The following is a 23,066-nucleotide window of genomic DNA, read 5'->3' on the forward strand; positions in this document are numbered from 1 at the left end:
CAGAAGCCACCCCTCTGTTCCTTACCACATGAGCCTCTCCCTCATGGTAATTTTTGTCATTAAAGCACGCAAGCTGGGAAGGCGAGGAGCATTTGCTAACAGCACAGAAGTCACGCTCTTATGTCACCTAACCATGGCAATGACATCCCATTCTTCACCTTGCCTGGTTCTTTAATCAGAGGGAAACCACTAGGTTTAGCCTGCTCTCAAGAGAAGTGGCTTAGTTTATTTTAGGACATGGATACCAGGAAGCTGGGATCATTTGAGACCATCTTTGAAACTGCCTACCACATATTGATTTTCTGTTTTTACATTAGCTTTTAAAATTTTTTCTCTATATTTACTGTGGTTATCTAAAGTCATTCTTCTAAAATTTCTCACTTAAATTTCAGCTGTGTGTAGTTGATTCTTTATGTATTTCTAATATATTGACACTGTTACAGATTTGTTTAGGTCTTTAATTTAGATTTTTACCTCCTCTTAAATTTCCCTCTATTTTATCAACTATTCCCAAAGTCTAGCGTTCTTGAATTTATATTTTTATTAAGTTCTCATATAGTGTGACATTGGAGATGAATCTTTTTTCCTTAGGGGGTGTTTGCAGAGTTGCCCTGCTGTTTTTCTGAAAAATTGTGGGTGAATTCTCTTTAACACTCCTGCCACCTTTCTCTACTATGTTTGTGTTCCCTTGTGGTATAGTGTGAGGGCTGAGGTGTTCTTCTGTGTACTTTCCTGAAGCCTGGAGGGAGGGGGAGAAGGAGCAGTGCAGTGTTTTTGTTAAATAGCCTTCAGGAATGTTTCTTTTCTTCCTGTGGGGTTACTTTTGGGTTATCCTATCTATTAAGCATGGAGCCTTGAAAAATGGCATACTCTGGGCTTTTCTACCCCTGCTGAGATCCTATGAAGGTGGGTAGAGGCTTTTATTCTAAGAGTTTTTGTTATGTTTTGTTTTGTTTTTACTTTTCTCTAGGATTCATGCTCATGCCCTCGGTCTGCTGCTCTCAAGAATAAGGAATGCTATTAGTGGAGATTCTCAGGACTTTTTAACTCATTTTTTTTTCTTCCAGTGTGTTCTAAGGGGTGGAAATGGGACTAGGGGCCATGCCATGCCGAACCTTGCCATGCTGAGTTTGCCAGAGTCCTTTCTTTCCTATTTTGAAGTTTATGGCATGAGACGGTACCTCTTTCCTTGTATTGTGGCAGCTGGCCAATTTTTCCTCTTTTGAAGCTCCTTTTGTTTATCTTACTGAAGAAGAGTTTATGAGCTTGTGGTATCCTGTGATTTTTTTGACCAGAACTATCCTCAATATCTGTTGCCTGAATTGTTTTATTAGCATATAGACTAGCTTTCCCTATCTAGAAATGTGTTTTCCTTCATTTCCCCTAACTTTACCCCAAGTGTTGCTAGGTAAAACTTTCTGAAGTATACAGTTTAGTTCATGTCATTCTCCACTGCCCATAGGAATCAAGTCTAAACTCTTATATGTAAGGCCTTCCAAGATTTTATTTAAGCTGACTTTACTAATCATAGTCTCATTTCCTTTTTGGAGCCTCATTTCTGGCTAACTTGAAAATTTTTCTATTTTGCCACGCACACCCTGGGTAGATTTCCAAGATGTGGTTAGTACATAACATGGTGTATACAGTTGACTGTTGAAGAGTATGGGGTTTTGGGACGCTGACCTCCTCCCCTCTCCCCCCTATATGGCTGACAATCCATGTATAACTTTAGACTCTCGTATCTTAACTATTAATTGCCTACTGTTGACCAGAGCCTTACCAATAACATAAACAGACAATTAACACTTATTTTGTATGTTATATATTATATGCTGTGTCCTTAAAGTAAGTTAGAGAAAAAGAAAATGTTAAGAAAATTATAAGAGAAAATAGATTTTACAGTACTGTACTGTATTGAAAAAAATCCACATATAAGTGGACCCATATAGTTTAAACCCATGTTGTTCCAGGATCAACTGTATATACACTGTGGATTTTATTTCTTTCAATATCCTGATCATCTTTCTGTAGGAACATGCTTATTTGTCAAGATCCACCTAAATATATGGTCCTGCGAGAAGAGCACAATTATCTGTGAGCATGGGCAACTGGGGCACTAATACTGGGTTTAGGTGTTTTATCTTGTTTCATGTTGTTTGGATGGCATTGAGCTTATGTGTCATTCTATTCTAAAATTGGAATTCTTTTTTTTTTTTTTTAAGCCACATATATTTGCATTTATCCCTGAGAAATTTCACCTTTAAAGTGTTTTTTTGGCCTTGTTGTCCATGATGTTGAGATTGTTTTGAATCTCAAGTCGACCCTCTCTTCAGTCAATACATGCTGATCTAATGCCATTGGTGTGAGTCTCTCATATTAACATGAACTTGGGGAACATTCTATTTATGGGGGGTGGCTGCATGGAGGAGGAATAAAAGGAAGGGGATGCTTTTCCTTTGATTAAGCTACCAGTAGAGGGCTTGTTTCAGGGAGATGCCAGTGAAAATGAGAAGCAGCACTTGGTTACTGGAAAGATGACCCCTGAAGAAGAGTATGACGATGCCAAAAGTTTGACTTCAGTGATTTGCACAAAGCAGTGGGCCTGGACGCATTAAGTTTGAGGTCAGTGGGGTGAGACATAGATAAGAAGATACCCAGCTTTTAACAAAAATTTGCTTTGTGTCTGAGATTTCTAATACATGGGATTACAAACAGTTTTAAAGCAAAACATATGCCTTGTAAAAATGTTCTTTTTCTAACTCAAAAACCCTTTAGTCCTATAGAGTTTGTGTTAATTTCCTTTCTAAGACCTTGTGTAATTTGGATGTGTGATGAAATTTGAACTGTATGGGTTTCAAATAAGGGAAGAGGATATTTGTTATTTTTTTGAAGAACGCATTTTAATTGGGTAAACTAAATGTGAAGTTAGTGACTTCTTTTTAAAAAAGGCCTTTAAGGGGCGCCTGGGTGGCGCAGTCGGTTAAGCGTCCGACTTCAGCCAGGTCATGATCTCGCGGTCCGTGAGTTCGAGCCCCGCATCAGGCTCTGGGCTGATGGCTCAGAGCCTGGAGCCTGTTTCCGATTCTGTGTCTCCCTCTCTCTCTGCCCCTCCCCCATTCATGCTCTGTCTCTCTCTGTCCCAAAAAATAAATAAACGTTGAAAAAAAAAAAAATTTAAAAAAGGCCTTTAAAATATTAATGCCCAGCTATGTAAGAAGTGCTTTCACAGGATCTCCTTGTCTACCATAACTTGCATGCCCTTTAATAATACCTAATGCCAGTTCTGGGGTAATTACATTAATGAATTCCATCAAAAACAGTTACAGGACTGGCATTGCAATTATGAGACCCTGACTCATTTGTTGTGTGTACAAAACAGAGGCATGCTTCTTTTTTTTTCCCCATTCATATGCAAAAATTCCTGTTGCTTTATTTTCTTACAGAATAGCTTGAAGTTGTAGCTTATGTGGTTAAGTAGCAAAATGTGGGGATAATATTTCCTTTTTGTCATATGAAATAACTCTTTTTCTTCTATAATATAGGAGAAATAAAGTTTTACCAACCATTTCAGATGGATTTGAGGACATTTTTCATAGGATTTTACTAAATAAGTAAGATAAAGTATTTGTATAGCTGTGTGGATATTGATAAGTATCAGAAGTTAACTACTACTTGCATTTCATAAAGAGAAGGAAATAGAACTCTCTAATTGTAAGTTAAAGCACGAATGGAAACTAACGTAGATAAGTAAAAGTCAACACAAAGTAATAATACCAGACATCCTAAATTTGCTCATGCTATTTCATTCTTATGAATTGAGAAAATAGCTTTCACCTAGGATGTGTTCACATTATTTTCCCCACTTTCTCTTTAAGGAAACATGTCTGTGTTCTCTGACTAAAAACAATAGAGGACATAGGTGTAATAGGGCTACTTCTAGATGTGTCATTCCAAGACCGGGAGCTAATTATGGTAGAAAGCAGCCTTGGGTTAATTAACTAAACTTATTTCTTCTTTCTCTTGTAACCCAGGTAGAAGTTACAGGGACGCTTGACTTACGGTATGGATTTTTTAGAAAAACAAAAGAATCTGTAGATTCTAGAAGAGGCGGAGAATGCTGTTTTCACATTTTGCTGCCCTAGAAATATCTTTTGGTGAACAATGTTTTTTCGATAGATGCATTTTGATCTGAGCTCATTTTTGCTTTAAGATTTTAAATCACTTTTTGTGTCTTTCTTTTGTCTTTAGTCTTTATTTTCATTTTAGTGACATCTTAAGATTAAGCCCTGTCTGATTTCCACAAGGGCAACTTCATCAGTAGCCTGCCCCCTCCCCTTTGGCTGGTGGACTGGACACCTGTATTGTGCTTTGGAATCCAGTTCTTGAGATTTAGTTTTAGCCACAGTTATTATTTCTTCCGGTCTGTTTTCCTTATAAGTATTTTTTTTTTTATCTGTCGTGTATAGAATTAGAAGCTAAAGCATTTATATTATACTATCATTGGGTATATAAGTGATACTGATTCCTTCACCCCTTTAAAGTTTTTCCCCCAAATTCTCAGAGGGGCCTACCTTAAGGACCCTGTGTCAAATGCAGCCCACTGTCTCCACCCTCCCATAATGTGGCTCACCTCTCTCTCCTTTTTCCCTGTAACCCTTAACCATATTTGAACATACTATACAATATTATGTCTCTTGTCTGTCTCTTCTGTTCACAGAGCTTCACAAGGGCAGAGATCTTGAGTTTGTTTCACTCATTTGTGCCAAGTGCCTAGAACAGGACTTGGGCAAATAGAAATATATTTATATAGATATATAGGTTTATATAGATGAAATGCATAGTGTACATCGATATTTTCTATTTCATTTTTTAAAATGTTTATTTTTGAGGGGTGCCTGAGTGGCTCAGTCGGTTAAGCGTCCGACTTTGGCTCAGGTCATGATCTCGTGGTTTGTGGGTTTGAGTCCCACATCAGGCTCTGTGCTGACAGCTCAGAGCCTGGGGCCTGCTTCACATTCTGTCTGTCTGTCTGTCTGTCTGTCTGTCTGTCTTTCTCTCTCTGCTCCTCCCCTGCTCACGCTCTCTTTCACAAATAAACATTAAAAAAATTAAAATGTTTATTTTTGAGAGAGAGAGGGAGAGAGAGAATGCATACGTGCATGAGGTTGGGAAGGGGCAGAGAGAGAGGGAGACACAGAATCCGAAGCAGCTCCAGGCTCTGAGCTGTCAGCACAGAGCCCGATGCGGCTCTTGCACTCATGAACTGTGAAATCATGACCTGAGCCCAAATCGGAGGCTCAACTGACCGAGCCACCCAGGTGCCTCTCATTTTTAAAAATAAATACTGTTTGCAGTATTCCTGGTTCACTAAAACTGCAGACTACCGTTTGCATTGTGCAATAGATAAACCTAAAAAAAATCTTAGGGTTTTCTTTTTGTCTTATGTGACTGTTTGGAAATCTCTTATTTTCAGATTGGTCTTTCAGGGCACCGGCAACATTATTTTTCAAGTTTCTGTATCCATTCGCTGCTATTATGAGATACTGTTTGTATGGATCAATTATTTGGATAAAATAATTTTGGATACATGATTTAGTAAACATGAGCTTAATTGGTAACGTATGCAATTTCTTTAAACTGTGTTTTGAGTCCATTTCTCTTTGAAGGAGGAAGGGCTCTTGTGCCGTACACGGGAGCAAGTGGTGGTTGGGAGACAGCAATGGAGCTGCAGTGGAGTTCAGGGCAACCGTAACATTGATTTTGAGATCTGAATAAATCCTGGACCAAGTGGATTGGGAACAGATTGTTAGAAATCTGAATTCCTTTCTCCCCCAGCTGTGATAAGACTTAACAAGCCAGGATTTATGCATATATTCAGTTAACGAGAATGTGACAGATATCCTCCCGTGAAAAATGTAATGCCGAGGCTCCTTAAACAGTTGGTCGGTTACCCTTGTAACCATGTAATATTTTATACTAAAACCAGAAGACCTAGGAAATAACTTCGTTTGACATAAAAAAAAATGATGATTCTCTAGTTTTAAAGTTTGTGTATTTTGAGAAAGCTTAATGTCAGCAAAGCAGCTGCTGTTTGAATTTACTTTGTAAAACACTGAATTATTCATTTCCATAAACAAAACTTCCTTAGTAATTATTTAGCATTAATTTATTTCTCTTTATTTCAATCAACCCTGTTGACATTCTATTTTAAAATTAAAAATATTCTTTGTGGAATCTAACAAATAGGACTTCGTGACAGTTACTTTCTCTACTTTTTTCTCATGACGGAAAATTTCCAAATCCTTTTTTCATTTTTATACTTTAAATATTTTATATTTTACTTTTATTATCTCAACGAAAGTTACTAGTAAATATAGAACAAAGGTAAAATTCTTATTTGGCAGCATCTTTTAAATAGCTTAAGACCAACCTCCATGTTGTTGACCTGTTAGATTTTGCCATAATGCTTTTTGCATGAGTATAATTAATCACTCTTACATTGGATTCTGGGAATGTAAAAATTATCAGATGTATTTTAATGAATTTTTCATTTTATCCTTTGTACTGACAGATTGCTTAATAGACTACTTTTGGGGGGGGGAGTAGAGATTGCCGTTTTACATTTCTTGGAATTCTGCTGTCTTCTCGATAGTTGGAGTAGTCCTTTAAATTTTGTGCTGCCTTTCAAGTAGGCTGACCGTGAGATGAGTCCTTTCACTACCTTCGAACTGGTATTAGTAGCCATCGCGCATGCCCTCTTTAGCCAGTTAGTCTGTTACCGTCATGTGATATTTGTGGTCGTTTTCTTCGTAATTGCGGTTTTGTTTTGTATTGTTTAACATTTTAAGTGTGTCATTGCTTTGCGGAGCCACTGGACATTTTTGAAGGCAGCAAACTTTGTTAGTTTACCGAGTGTCTGGTAATTTAGTATGCCAGCAAAAGAAACCCCTTTATTTTATAAAGTAGCATCCATCAAAGGGAACACTCTTACCTCAAGTGCTTCTTGGAGCATTAATTTAGAGAGAAGGCTTAGCCTGAAGGAACTGTAAACTGTCAGTTAAGGGCCCATTTTGATTCCTTGTAGTTGGTTCCTGAAGGGAAGCAAACGTGCTAAGTCTATCATGACCAAGATGGCTTTTCATGACACCGTGGAAAGGATGAGGCCTGGAGAGTTAGAGACTGGGGAGTCTGCCTTTAATTCCTCGCCTCTAGGGCTGCAGTTATTTAGAATAATTATGAAACAATGGTTGTAGTAGTTATTGGGTGATAGTAGTTTTTGAAGGGATAACCTCATGTGCATAATTATTCTAGTGAAGTGTTCAAGAAAGCCTTTCAAGTCTATGACACAGACCATCAGCTTTCAACCAGGAGCCATTGTGCAGACATATTTTGTTTTTCCTCTGTGCAGCGTCTTTGAAAACAAAGTTAGCTAAACTATTGAAAATTACAGCATTTTACATAAAACCAAAATTCCAGCCTAAAAAAAGGTATAAATCCTCAGATCTGGTAATGATGTTTCCATTCCTGCAAGGAAGATAGTTCTACTGTACCTTTAAACAGGGGGGCATGTGCATTGGTTCATTATAGTCTTTCTGCTTGTACTGTTACTTTCTCTCTCTCTTTCCTTTCTCTTTCTCCCTCTGTCTCTGTCTCTGTCTCTCTCTCTATATATATAATGTTTACCAATATTTGTGTGTGTGTGTGTATGTATATACACACACACACACACACATATATATATGTATATATGTATACACACACACACACACACATATATATTCTTTGTATATATACATAATAAATATTTCTCCAAAAATGTGTTTCGGTCATAAGAAAATCAAACTGAAATGTCTGTGGTTCAACAAAAATAGAACCGAGTCTTTCATGAAAACAAAGAATATCCTTTTGTGTATAACATGCAAATGGCCCAACTTCCAAGTTGCATCCATGCATGCAAGTTGTACAGGCAGCCCACCATCAGATTCTGTTTCTTCGGAGAGATTCCTATCTTAACATAAAATCTAAATTTTAATGCCCTTAGCTATGGTCTGTAACTTCTGTGGCTGTTTCGCATAGGGTATGAATTTTGGAAGTTTTTATTTCCAGACTAATTTGCATAACTTTTGGTTCTTCATGTTCTTTTCTATGAATAGATCTATCTAAGACACCTGAAAAGGTACATCTAAGGTAGGTAACATCTATGAGTTATTTAGTAGTAGTAATAACCCATTTTGTGAGGTTTGAGAATAATGTATGTGAAATATATTTTTTACATAAATATATCTTCATATATAAAGTATTTTATAAAAGTATTTTATATGTGACATGTACATAGTGTATATTAAATATCTAATGCACAATAGCACACACTAAGTATTCTCTAAATTGTAGTAGTTTCAATTCTAACAGTACATTAACTGTGATTTTGCTTTGCTTCAGTGTATTTGAAATTTGAAAATTTTCTGTCATTTTCCTCTGAGTTACTGAGTTTGCTAACAAGCGAAACAATACTTTGTATTCAGTTACTCCAACAAATAATTTGACTTTACTCTTCTCCATCTTAAATTTGAAGTGACATTAAGGAAGAAAGAGGAGGAAAACCTATTATTCTCTTCAGGAGTAAGAGTTACAAATATGTAAGCATTTGGTTCTGTTAGGATTCACTAATTTTTACCCTGTCTAGCAAGAATGGGTCAGTATGTCTTTTTTCTGGAAAAGTCATGTTTGGTTGTCTTTAGGTAGGTGCATGTTTTTTGGAGATCACAGTGGCAGAAAGAGTTTGATTTTAAAAGAACTGTGTCTGCCCATCTTACAAATATCTGTACCTGAAATAAGACTCTTCTCTCAGAGTGATCAGTCTTTAGTAAAAACATGTTCCTAACTACTTGAGCTGATAAATAGTGAGGTTTGTTTTAAAGAAGTCAAGTTTACTTTATGTCAATTTTCTATTTGCCCTGTATAAGATATATTTAATTACTTTATTCCATCTCTGTGTTCAAATTAATCAGATTCTGCTACATATCGGTGCTCAAATTAGAATAATTCTTTAATCAACTGTGTTATCCATGCCATGGTAGACTAGAATAGAAAAGCTACTCTTGGCATATTGAAGATGCGTGCATTTTATTTTCTATTGTAATTTAAAAGTAAAATCAGAAATATTGATTTCTACTTGACTGGAGAGATGATTTAGTTTGAATATCAGTCTGATCTTAATCAGGTGAGAATTAATTGAGTTGGAGGTATTAGATATTCAGTGATGTTAACTGAACCATGATCAATCTAGAGAGAAGCTTTCTTTTGTACTATGTTAGAATTATCAAATAGCTCATGCACTACGATGTGAAATAATCTTTTCATGTTCATCATCCTACCTTCTTGTCTCATTAAATGCACCACTAAATTCATTCTGTACACAAACTAATTTTTAAAGTAGCAAGCTAATAATAAATCACAATTTAATAGAAAATTAAAAGCATAATAATTTTGTCATAAAACGCTATTGTTGTCAGAATTTTATCCTGTTCTGTTTTCTGGTGCCTAAGGTTAAAGCCAAGCAATTAAACTTCTGCTTTCCAAGTATACCAGGGACCTAAAACAGAACAAAACAAAACAAAAACCTTAGTTTTACTTTTTTTAATGTTCAACATTGCAAGAATAAAGTGAGCAATACAGAATTATTTTAATGTATATTTCTAGAAATAAAATTGGAATCTGTAGCATTACTTTGGTCTGAAATGTGGCATGGGCTTTTCATTTATTTTAAGAGTGTGATAACAATATCATAAGTGTTGTGAAAATATAAATGGTGAGATAACACCTCCATAGGACTTACTCTTAAGTAGTAACATTGTAAAGTCTTTAAATAAACTGCAGCCAGAACTGAAAGGATCGATTTGCTTTGTTGACTAGGGATACTTATACTTACTAAATATCTAATTAAATTTAGCATAATATGTCTTTTATTCTCTTTTTTTTTCTTCTTCTTAAAACTGAGAATTTGGACCTATTTATGAGTAAGGTAGCACGTGTTATTGTCAGATTTCTTTCGTTTTGGCAGTTTTTGTGACTGTGTCAAATTACAGGAAAGCCAATGGTGTGACTTTTGATAGTGTCATTTTACCTTGGAATGGTGCTTTTCGTTTGGCATCGGTATAATGGGAATAGGAGGATCTATGTAGCTATTTGGTGAAAAGGAATGTCCAAATTTGTATTTGAGAACAACTCACATTTAATGAAATTAAGGCCTGTGTGCAGAAATATCCCCAGAGTGTGAGGAACGGATGTTCTCAGTGATATACAGAAGGGTCGCCGCTAAGTGGTTGCTGAGCAGAGTTCAGGGAGAAGCACTTGCTTCAGAAGGAAGTTGCACGAATTGTAGTTTTTCATGCTGCTCAGCAAAGCTGCTCATCAAAGCCGAAGCTGGACTCCACTCCTCCACCCAAAGCTATTGCTTGCTTGCTTGCTTTTTTTAAATTACATTTTGGAAGGTTGACCCATGTGTAGACTACCCAAACACAGTACAGATGTGTGTCTTTATTTCTTGGCCCCCCGATCCCCGCTTTTCCTCCTCTGAAGCAACCACGATGACCAGTTTCTTACTTGCTATTCCACAGCCATTTTGTGTCTGTGTAAACATCTGTCTATATAGATGCATACACATGCGCACGTACGCAAATGTGTGTGGATTCTAAACAGAAATGGTCACACGCTCTACCGTGTGGTGCTGCACCTTAGCTGTTTTGCGTTTTGAGTTCTAGAGATCATTCCCTATCAGTGTACTTTCTTTTAGTGGCTGCATAGTACTTCACAGAACAGTGTTTCTGCTTTGGTTGTTGATGTGACTGTATTCGAGGAAAAGAAAGCTGATAAGTGGCTTTCACTGGTGTCAAAGGCTATTTTTTGCTTGGGTAAAAATATTTTTGGCTTTAGCTAAGAGAAGACCAGAGTGGGGAATGGCTTCTATGTGTCATGCTTGTAATGACTCCCTTCAAAGGATTTTTGTTATATATTTATATACATACTTACTTTTGTTAAGACATAGCCATAGTTATTTTCATATTTGAATTGCCTACTGTGTTAGAATTTGAAAAACCTACCGTCCTTACAGATGTTGTTTTATAAGGGAGGCGCCGAGCTCTTTTAGATCCTTTTGGGAGCAAAGCAAGGTGTTAAAAACATGAATAAATTTGACAAACCAGAAGATTATGAGGAGCGTGACCACGTTTTGTCAGTAATCTGGAAGTGATGTCCAATAAGGAGGAGGGAACAGCTTTCACACTGGCTCTGAACCAGGACAAGGGAACAACAGGGATGTTATTTCCTGTAGTATTTGATGAGGAAGCGGCATTAGATTTACTGGGTTTTCCCCCAGGCTATAAATCCTTCCCCCAACACGCCACACACCTGCAACACGCATGCAACATGCACACGCACAGGAGCTGGCTACCTTGGGAGATAAGGACTTTTTTGTCACAGTGTTTAAACAGAGAGATGGGTTAACAAGGATCTTCTGCATCGAGTAAGAGTTCAGATTAAGTGGCCCGTGACGTCCTCCCCACTCTGACCGTTTCAGTCCCAGAAGTTTGGAACAAGGCAGCTCATCCTTCCGTGGACCCTCCGTGAATTGTGGTAAATGGCCACTGGTGGCTCATATTCCTCCCCCCAGAGGAGGCTGTAAAACCTCTAGCAAAAATGAAAAAGCACGGGAGGTTAGTCTGTTGCCTGTATAGCTTGCGTTATTAAAAGCATTTGATCCTACTTTTGTGTGGTCCTGCTTCTCCTTAGGGGAGGGAGAGGGCAGAGCGTCCACCAGGAGAGGGCAGGGGAGCCTAGAAGGACCCGTGATCAGAGGCGGGCCGCTTGGTTAGCCGCTTTGACCAGTGCCTGTTAATGAACGGGTCTTTTAACGTTGGAGGCTGTGAGGGAGCAAAGAGGAAACGTGTAACAAAAATGTATGGTACGAGCCAAGCTCATTCGCCTCTTTCTCTTGCTTTGTCACCTAAAGCCTCCACCTCTGCTGTTATTCACGATCGTGGATTCTGCGATCTGGGGAGACTTAAAGCACCTCCTACATGCAGTCTTTTTACAAAGGTGGGGTGGTTTGATGCTTTCCTCAGCAACACTAGGCTATGCTGATGTCTACCTTTCAAATTCTGGTAGCGCTTAAACTCTGGAACACCGAATTTAGCATTTCATGAGGTTCCCTTCGGAGAAGCCACTTTCTAACGTGCAAAATCCTCATTTTAAATATTTATATTTTATAGGAATTCTAGAAAACGGGTGGGGCCAGAGAGCGAGGAAGGTATCTGATGTTACCTTATTTCAGGTGATTGCTAAGTAGCATAAAACCGAGCAGCAAGCTGCACTGTATTTGTTCGTGTGGTGATGATGGGGTGTGCTGGGCCACCCGTCACCCAGGTCTCAGTTGTGACCTCATGTGAGCTGACTGGCTTGGGTTTAGTCTGTTTTGTGACCATGGAAATTTCAGCCAGGTGTGGAGATCTTTCCTGTGTTCTTATCATGGAAGGAGTAAGTGAGATTTGACAGTAGTTACGGGTATTTTTCCGGAACTAGTAAAGGCCTGGTCCAAGCTCTATGCCAAGCTCTGTGCCAAGCTCTATGATCTTGGAAATGTGACATCAACGTAAAGGTCAGTTTCCTCATCTGGTAAATGAACATAAGAATAGTGCTTATCTAGTGGTGCTTCTATAAAATTCAAGCGAGCTAATAAATGTCCTTGGCATAGTTTCTGGTACGTAATAAATAACCAGTGTATTTCAGTTGCCATTACCATTTTATTCTTATTGCTGTTATTAACACCTTTAAATACCTTGGAAAAAATTAGGAAGTTACATGGGAAAATGGGAAAACAAAACAAACGGCTTCCTGAAATCAGTTTCTTCTAGTGGAGAAATGAGTTAAGAACCATTTTATGTATCTATTTATTTATTGCTTACTTATTTTTTACAGCTTTATACATAATTTATTTTTTAATTTAAACAATTTTAATTCCAATGTAGACAACACATGGTGTTCTATTGATGTCAGGGGTACAATACAGTGAAGCAACAGTTCTGTACATTGCTTGGTGCTTGTCAAGATAAGTGTACTCTTAATGCCCTTCACTTGTTTTGCAACCCCTCCTCCCCCCCCCCCCCCCCCCCGCCAATAACCATCAGTTTGTTCTCTAGAGTTAAAATCTGTTTTTTTGGTTTGTCTCACTTTACCTTTGATAATTTGTTTCTTAAATTCCACATCCAAGCAAATTCATATGGTATTTTTCTTTCTCTGACCTTTTTTGTTCATTATATTATTTGTATAACATTATAATCTATAGCATATACTCTCTAGATTCATCCATGCTGTTGCAAATGGCAAGATTTCATTCTTTTTTGTGGCTAAATAATATTCCTCTGTGTGTGTGTGTGTGTGTGTGTGTGTGTGTGTGTATGTACACACACCACATCTTCTTTATCTGTTTAGTTATCCACAGGCACTTGGGCTGCTTCCATAATTTGGTTATTGTACATCATGCTGTAGTAAGCATAGGGGGGCATGTATCCCTTCTGATTAGTGTTTATGTAGTTTTTGGGTAAACACCCAGTAGTACAACTAATGGATCATATGGTCTTTCTGTTTTTAATCTTCGAAGGAACCTCCATACTGTTTTCTACTGTGCCTGCACCAGTTTGCATTCCTACCAGCAGTGCACGAGGGTTCCTTTTTGTCCACATCCTTGTCAACGTGTTGTTTCTTTAGTTTTTGATTTTAGCCATTCTGACAGGTGTCAGTGATATCTCATTGTAGTTTTGATTGCATTTTCCTGATGATGAGTAATGCTGAGTATCTTTTCTTGTGTCTTGTGGCTATCTGTATGTCTTCTTTGGAGAAATGTCTGTTCGTGTCTTCTGCCCATTTTTAAATCAGATTATTTGGGTTTTGTTGGTGTTGAGTTGTAGAAGTTCTTTATATATTTTGAATACTAACCCTTTATTGGATAGGTCATTTGCAAATATCATTTCCCATTCAGTAGGTTGTCTTTTAGTTTTGTTGGTTGTTTCCTTTCCTGTGCAGAAGCTTTTTATTTTGATATAGTCTCAGTAGTTTATTTTTGCTTTTATTTCCCTTGCCTCAGGAGGCATATCCAGAAAAACATAGCTACAACCAGTGTGAGAGAAATTACTGCCTGTGCTGTCTTCTAGGATTTTTATGGTTTCAGGTCTTTAATCCATTTTGAGTTTATTTTTGTGTATGGTGTAAGAAAGTGGTTCATTTTCATTCTTTTGCATCTTGCTGTACAGTTTTTCTGACACCATTTGTGGAAGAGACTGTCGTTTTCCTATTGCATATTCTTTCCAGCTTTGTCAAAGGTTAATTGACCGTATGAGTGTGGGTTTATTTCTGGGCTCTCTATTCTCTTCCTTTGGTCTGTATGTTTATTTTTATGCCAGAGCCATACTGTTTTGATTACTACGGCTTTGCAGTATAAATTGAAATCTGGGATTGTGGCACATGGTTTTGTTTTCTTTTTCAAGATAGCTTTGGTTGTTTGGGGCCTTTTGTGGTTTCATACAAATTTTAGGATTGTGTGAAAAATGCTGTTGGTATTTTCACAGAGATTGTGTAAAATCTGTAGATGGCTTTGGGTAGTACAGACATTTTAACAATGTTTGTTTTCCCAATCTGTGAGCATAGGATGTCTTTCCATTTGTTTCTGTCTTCAATTTCTTTCATCAGTGTTTTATAGCTTTCAGGGTTTATAGTTTTTGGTGTAGATGCAAATGGGATTGTTTTCTTATTTGCTCTGTTAGCTCCTTCATTATTAGTGTATAGAAATGCAACAGACTTCTTTAAATTGATTTTGTGTCCTGTGACCTTGCTGAACTCAGTTACCAGTAAGATTTTGGGGGGAGTATTAAGGGTTTTCTATATATAGTATCATGTCATCTGCAAATAGTGAATGTTTTACTTCTTCCATACTGATTTGGATGCCTTTTATTCCTTTTTCTTTTCTGATTGCTGCAGATAGGACTTCCAGTACTATGTCGAATAAAAATGGTGAGAGTGGACATCCTTGTCTTGTTCCTGATCTTAGGGGAAAAGCTGTCAGTTTTGCACTGTGAATAAGATGTTAGCTTGGGACGCCTGGGTGGCTCAGTCAGTTAAGTGTCCAACTTTGGCTCAGGTCGTGATCTCATGGTTTGTGAGTTTGAGCCCTGTGTCAGGCTGTGTGCTGACAGCAGGCCTGGAGCCTGCTTCTGATTCCCCCTCTCTCTGCCCCAGCCCCACTTGTGCTCTGTTTTTCTCTCTCAAAAATAAACATTAAAAAAAAATATATATATATATATATATATATATATATATATATTAGCTGTAGGTTTTTCATATATGGCCTTTATAATATTGAGGTATATTTCCTCTAAATCTACTTTGTTGAGAGTTGTCATGAATGAATGTTGTATTTTGCCAGATGCTTTTTTCTGCATCTATTGATGATCATATTGTTTTTATCCTTTCTCCTATTGATGTGAGGTATCACATTGATTGATTTGCAAATATTGAGCCACCCTTACATCTCAGGAATAAATCCCACTTGATCCTGGTGAGTGATTTGTTAAATGTATTGTTGGATTCAGTTTACTAATATTTTGTTGAGCATTTTTGCATCTATGTTCATCAGAGGTATTGGCCTGTAGTTCCCTTTTTTGGGGGTAGTGTCTTTATCTGGTTTTGATATCAGGGTGATGCTGGCCTCACAGAATGAATTTGGAAGCTTTCTTTCCTTTTCCATTTTTTGTAATAGTTTGAGAAGAATAGGTATTAACTCTTCTTTAAATGTTTGGTAAAATTTACCCATGAAGCTGTATGGTCCTGGACTTTTGTTTATTGGGAGTTTTTTGATTAGTGATTCCATTTCATTACTGGTAGTCAGTCTGTTCAAATTTTCTATTTCTTCCTTGTAGGTTATAGATGACTAGGAATTTCTCTATTTCTTCTAGGTTGTCCAGTTTGTTGCCATATAATTTTTCATAATACTGTCTTATTTGTATTTCTGTGGTATTGGTTGTTATTTCTTCTCTTTTCTGATTTTATTTGAGTATTTTTCTTTAAGTTTATTAATTTCAAGAGAGCACGCAGGTGGGGAAGGGGCAGAGAGAGAGGTGGTGGGGAGAGAGAGAATCCCACGTAGACTCTGCAACACCAGCACAGAGCCCAGTGCGTGGCTCAAACCCATGAACTACGAGATCATGACCTGAGTTGAAGTCAGACACTTAACTGACTGAGCCACCCAGGTGCCCCAGTGCTCTCTCTCTCTTTTTTTTTTTTTTTTTTTTTTGATGAATCTGGCTAAAGTTTTATCAGTTCTTTTCAAAGAACCACCTCCTGGTTTCATTGATCTGTTCTATTGTTTGTTTTAGTTTCCATTTCATTTATTTGTATTCTAATCTTTATTATATCTTTCCTTCTACCGGTTTTGGATTTTGTTCTTTTTCTAGCTCCTTAAGATGTATTAACAAGTTGTTTATTTTTCTTGCTTCTTGAGTTAGGCCCGTATTGCTACAAACTTCCCTCTTAGAACCACTTTTGCTGCATTCTAAAGATTTTGAACTGTTGGTTTTCATTTGTCTCCATACGTTTTTTTGAATTCTTCCTTGATTTCTAGGTTGACCCATTCATTGTTTAGTAATATGCAACTTAATCTCCATTTATCTCTACTCTTTTCAGATTGTTGCTTGAAGTTTGTTTCTAGTTTCATAGCATTGTAGTCAGAAGAGACGCATGGTATGACTTCAGTCTTCTTGGATTTGTTGAGACTTGTTTTGTGGCCTAATATTTGCTCTCTTCTGGAGAATATTCCATGTGCACCTGAGAAGAATGTGTATTCTGCTGTATTCTGAATACATCTGTTAGGCCTGCCTGGTCTAATGTTATCATTCAAAGCCACTGTTTCCTTGTTGATTTTCTGTTTGGATGATCTGTCCATTGAAGTAAGTGGGGCATTAAAGTCCCCTACTATTATTGTATTACTATTGATTAATTCCTTTATATTATTAACTTTTATGTATTTGGGTCTTCCCATGTTAAGTGCATGAATATTTACAATTGTTATATCTTCTTGTTGAATTGTCCCCTTTGTGATTAATGTCCTTTTTAGTCTCTTATTACAGTCTTTGTTTAATGTCCATTTTGTCTGATAGAAGTATTGCTACTCTGACTTCCTTTCACATCCATTTGCATGATAAATGCTTCTCTGTTTCTTCACTTTCAATTTGCATGTGTCTTTAGATCTGAAATAAGGGTCTTGTATATGGGTCTTGTTTTTTTATCCAGTCCATCACCCTCTGTCTTTGGAGCCTTTAGTCCACTTACATTCAAAGTAATTATTTATAGGTATGTACTTATTGCTGTTTTGTTACTTATTTTATGGTTGTTTTTGTAGTTCTTTGTTCCAGTCTTCCCTTGCTTTCTCACGGTTATTTGGCTTTCTTTAGTATTATATTTAGATTCCTTTCTCTCTATTTTTTGCCTTATACTGGTTTTTGATTTGGGGCTTGTGTATAACATCTTCTGCTATATGCTATATTAAGATGTATCTAACATCTTAACATATGCTATATTAAGTTTATGGTTGCTTGAGTTTGAACTCATTCTTTATACCTCTCCCCTCCACATTTAGGTAAATGCTTTCATACTTTACATCCTTTTATTTTGTGAGTCCCTTGACTCACAAAAAAAGCAGTATTTTTACTGCTTTTGTGCTCTCTACTTTTCTTTTCCTTCTTTTTTAACTTTTTTTTTTTTTTTTTTTTTTTAGAGAGAGAGAATGAGCACATGAGCAAGGGAGAAGGACATAGGGAATGAGAATTGTAAGCAGGCTCCATGCTTAGTATGGAGCATGACATGGTGGGGCTCAATCCTACAACCGTGGCTTCATGATCTGAGCTGAAATCAAGAGTCCAATGCTCAACTAACTGAGCCACCCAGGTGCTTCTGTGCCCTCTACTTTTCTTATTCCTGCTTATGGTATTTTCTTTCCACTCAAGGAGTCCCCATTAATATTTCTTGTATGGCTGGTTTAGTGGTAATGAATTCCTTTAACTTTGTTTGGGAAACTCTTTATCTCTCCTTCTTTGCTGAATGATAGCTTTGCTGGATAGAGTAATCTCGGCTGCAGGGTTTTTTTCCTTTCAGCACTTTGAATATCATGGCACTCCCTTCTGGCCTGCAAAGTTTCTGCTAAAAAAATAGCTGATAGCCTTATGGGGTTGCCTTTGTATGTAACTGTTTTGTTTTCTCTTGGTGCTTTTAAAATTCTCTCTTCATTACTGCTTCTTGCCATTTTAATTATTCTGTGTCTTGTTGCAGAATTCCTTGGGTCAATTTTGTTGGGGGGGCACTCTGTGCGACCTCAACCTAGATTTGTTTCCTTCCCCATATTTGGGAAATTTTCAGCTATTACTTCTTCAAGTATATTTTCTGCCCCCTTTTCTTTCACTTACCTTTCTGATATCCCTATAATGTGGATGTTACTATATTTGATGGTGTCACTGAATTCCCTAAGTCTCTTTTCATTCTGTTTTTTTTTTTTTTTTCTCTCAACCTGCTCAGCTTGATTGCTTTCCATTAGTCTGTCCTCTAGGTTACTGATTTACTCTTCTGCTTCCTTTAGTCTATGATTTATTCTTATCTTTAATTTCATTTATTGAGGTCTTCATCTCTGAATGATTCTTTTTTATGTTTTCTGTCTCTTTGTTAAGGGTCTTACTGAGGTCTTCTACTCTTTTCTCAAGTCCAGTGAGTATTTTCATGATTTATTACTTTAAGTTCTCTATCAGCCATGTTACTTTTCTCCATTTCCCTTAGGTATCTTGCTGTGATTTTGTTCCTTCATTTGGGACATTTTCCTTTGTCCTCAGTGTGTCTAACTCTGTTTCTGTGTGTCAGGAAACTCAGCTATGTTTCCAGCTCTTGAAAGTAATGGCCTAATGAATAGGAGGTCCTGTAGTGCCCTGCAGTGCGGCATCCCCTGTTCACCACAACCTGGCACTTCAGGGGTGTCTCCTGTGTGTGTCGCGTGCACCCTGGTGTTACGGTTTGGCCCCTTTTCCTTCGGTTCATTTGTCTGCAGTAGCTCTCTTTGCCTGTTGTGGACAGGGTTTGGTCCCTGTGGTGTTCATGGGCCAGTCGGGGGCCACCTTGGACTTGAGTTGAGTCAGAACAGGCGTCTGTCAGAGATACAGTAGCACCAACTGCAGGGTGCTTTCCCTGTGTTGCCCCTGAGAATCTTTTGGTGGGTGGGTGGGACCTGCAGTCAGACTCCTGCCTGCCCCCACCCCACTGCTGGAGTCGCATTTGGACTAGTGTGTGTGGTTATCTTCCCCTCTCCCCAGGACAGGAGTCCCTTTGGAGTGTTACTGGCCCCTGTCACAGCTGCTTACACAGTTGGAGCTTGTGGTACTGCTTTGGATGGGTTCCAGCCAAGAGCTTTGGAGGGAGCAGCTCTGCAGAAGCTTGCTCTAGCGGGAGGGGGGATGGCATACTAGTAGCGAGTTAGGTGGCCAGTGGTGTGCCAGGCTCGTTCTCACAGGTGGCCGTGTGTTTATTTTAGGTGATGGGGGGAGGGAAATGGTTCTACCAGTTCCTTTGTCCCTGGAGGAGTCCCCCAGCCATCTGTGTCCCTCCAGGACAGGCTCCGAGATGAGTGACATAACTCTCCCTTCTCTATGCCCCAATTTTCAAACTTCTGCTTCCATGCTGCATCTCTAAGGGCTCTTTGTTGTACTGTCTCTTTAAGGATGAGGGACTCCGTTTTCTCTTGCCCTCTCAGCTCTCCCAGAGCTTGAACCTGCTGATTTTTAATATTCCTGGTGTTAAGCTCTGCTAATTCTAAGAACTCATGAAATTTGACCCCTTTGGTTTTCAAAGCCAAATGTTATGGGGATTTTTCTTTCCCATGTGGGATCCCCAGTGTAAGAGTTTGTTTCTTTTCCCTTCCCATAACCCTGGCATCCCTCCCTCCAATGGACAGTCCCACAAGTCCATTTAGTTCCTGACTGTGTCTTCACACTTCCTACCCTCTTTGAGGTGGGCTCTTCTCTACACTTCAGTGTGCGGTTTGTTCTGCCAGTCTTGGGGACATTTTCTGGGTCTTTTATACTGATGTGAATGTTATCTAGTTGTATCCGTGGGACAACATGAGCTTCGAATCTTCCTATTCTACAGTCCTCCCCAGAACATCTCCAGGAACCATTGTAGACCCTGGACAGGGTCATATGTGTCATTTATGTGTCATTGTCCTTTGGCTTTCCATAAGTAGAAGTCATCTCTGTTCCAAGTGTTACATACTAAATGCTTTTTGTTGGAATCACATCTTATTGCCATTAATTTATATTCTAATAAATAGAGATAATAAATCTTGAGTATTCCCCTTAAGCTTTTTAATTTCTTTTAAATAGTAGATTTTTGCAAATATCTTCTCCCATTCAATAGGTTGCCTTCTCATTCTGTTCATGGTCTCCTTTGCTGTGCAAAAGCTTTTTATTTTGATGTAGTCCCAATAGTTTATTTTTGCTTTTGTCTCCCTTGCCTCAGGAGAGATATCTAAAAACAATGTTGCCAAGGCTGATGTCAAAGAGATTACTGCTGATGTTTTCTTCTAGAAGTTCTATGGTTTGAGGTCTCACATTGAGGTCTTTAGTCATCCATTTTGAGTTTATTTTTGTGTATGGTGTAAGAAAGTGGTCCAGTTTCATCCTTTTGCATGTAGCTGTCCAGTCTTCCCAGCATCATTTGTTGAAGAGACTGTCTTTTTCCCATTGCATATTCTTGCCTCTTTTGTCAAAGATTAATTGACCGTATAAGTGTGGATTTATTTCTGGGCTCTCTGTTCTGTTTAATTCATCTATGTTTTTCTGCCCATACCATAGTGTTTTGATTATTAAAGCTTATAATTATAGCATATCTTTAAATCTGGAATTGTGATCTAGCTTTGTTATTCTTTCTCAAGATTGCTTTGTCTGTTCAGGTTCTTTTGTGGTTCTGTATCAGTATTAAGGTTATTTGTTCTCATTCTGTGAAAAATGCTGTTGGTATTTTGGTAGGGTTTTCATGAAATCTGTAGGTTGCTTTGTGTAGTATGGGTATTATAACAATATTTGTTCTTCCAGTTCATGAGCATGGGATATCTTTCCATTCGTTTGTGTCGTCTTCAGTTTCTTTCATCAGTGTTTTATGATTTTCAGGTTACAAGTCTTTCACCTGCTTGGTTAAGTTTATTCCTAAATATTTTGTTCTTTTTGGTGCAGTTGTAAGTGGGATTCTTTTAATTTCTCTTTCTGTTAAATCATTATCAGTGGATAGAAACCCAGCCAATTTCTATGTGTTAGTTTTGTATCCTGCAAGTTTACTGAATCAGTTTATTAATTCTAACAGTTTTTTGGTGGAGAATTTAGGGTCTTCTATATATAACATCATGTCATCTGCAAATAGTGACCGTTTTATTCTTCCTTCCTGATTTGGATGCCTTTTATTTCTTTTTCTTGTCTGATTACTACAGCTAGGACTTCCAGTACTGTGTTGAAAAAAAGCAGTGAGACTGGACATCCTTGCCTTCTTCCTGATGGTAGAGGAAAAGCTCTTAGTTTTTCACCATTGAGTATGATGCTAGCCATGGGTTTTTCATGTGTCACCTTAGTATGTTGAGGTGCGATCCCTCTGAACTTTGTTGAGAGGTTTTATTATAAACAGATGTTGCATTTTGTCACATGCTTTTTCTGCATCTGTTGAGATGATCATATGGTTTTTGATCCCTTTGTCTTGTTAATGTCACATTAATTAATTAAAATCACATTGATTGATTTGTGAGTAATGACCCACTCTTGTATCTTTGGAATAAATCTCGATTGTAGTGCATTTTTAAATGTATTGTTGAAATTGGTTTACTTATATATATATTTTTTTTTTCAGGATTTTTGCATCTATGTTCATCAGAGATAATGGCCCGTAGTTTTCCTTTTTTGTAGTGTTTTTTCTCTGGTTTTGGCATCAGGGTAATACTGGTTTTGTATCATGAATTTACAAGTTTTCCTTCCTCTTCTATTTTTTGGAATAGTTTGAGAAGAATAGATATCATGTTCTTGACATTCTTTTTTAATATTTATTTTTAAGAGAGACACAGAGTGTCTCTGAGTGGGGGAGTGGCAGTGAGGAAGAGGGGGAGACACAGAATCTGAAGCAGGCTGCAGGCTCTGAACTGTCAGCACAGAGCCCAACGTGGGGCTTGAACTCATGAACCACCAGATTATGACCTGAGCCGAAGTCGGACGCTGAATTGACTGAGCCACCCAGGCACCCCATGTTCTTGACATTTTTAAGAAAAAAGTCTGGAATGTTATCTTTAAAAGTACCTTTCTTTAAATTTTGAAATAACTCTTTTAGCAATCTCTCTGTTCTTACTGTTTACGGATTTTCATTTGTATTTCCTACAGATGTACTTAAATAAATGAAATTTTATTTTGATAATCTTTACTGGTAATTAATGTTAAATTATATATAGGCATACAAACTTTGTAACATTTAACATAACACTGAAAGACAAAGAATTTAAATTGTCTTAGAGTACCATTCAGTTAGCAGGATTCGCAACATCATTATTATATGAGTGTATGCTAATACGGTATGAAAGATCCTCATTAAAATCTTGTTGCCAAACAAGTGACAAAAACCTCACAAACAGCTTGAGGCTTTAGGCCAGTCACAGTTATTCCTGAAGAGATTTGGACAAGTGTGAAAATATATAGACTGTGTCTTTATTGTGGTCAGAACACATAAATGATATCTTGCATCAATTCCTTACTAAGAACATTTTTATTCATATTAGGGAAAATGCATCTGAAAACAATACAGTGTCTAAGTATTCTGTTTTGAATCTATCAAATGTAAAAGTATTGGGTCTGTTATAACCCAGAAAGTGGGCTTTTTAATAGCCATTGTGTTTGTGTTTTCCAGAAAAGGACGGTTTTGATCAGCTAGCATATTTTCATTAGGCAAATTCAGGATGCTAA

At 37.6% G+C, this 23,066-nt stretch overlaps 1 protein-coding gene across 1 annotated transcript in view; it reads left to right on the plus strand.

Moving 5' to 3' along the window:
* CMC1 (C-X9-C motif containing 1) overlaps positions 1–23,066 on the plus strand; it is a 101,751-nt gene that overhangs the window by 73,627 nt on the left and 5,058 nt on the right. Inside the window, exon 6 of the mRNA XM_043593319.1 lies at positions 8,154–8,187. Within this exon, the coding sequence (XP_043449254.1) occupies positions 8,154–8,187 (34 nt within the window). The remainder of the gene's footprint in view (positions 1–8,153; positions 8,188–23,066) is intronic.

This window comes from Prionailurus bengalensis, chromosome C2 (genome assembly GCF_016509475.1).
Source record: "Prionailurus bengalensis isolate Pbe53 chromosome C2, Fcat_Pben_1.1_paternal_pri, whole genome shotgun sequence".
NCBI lineage: Eukaryota > Metazoa > Chordata > Mammalia > Carnivora > Felidae > Prionailurus > Prionailurus bengalensis.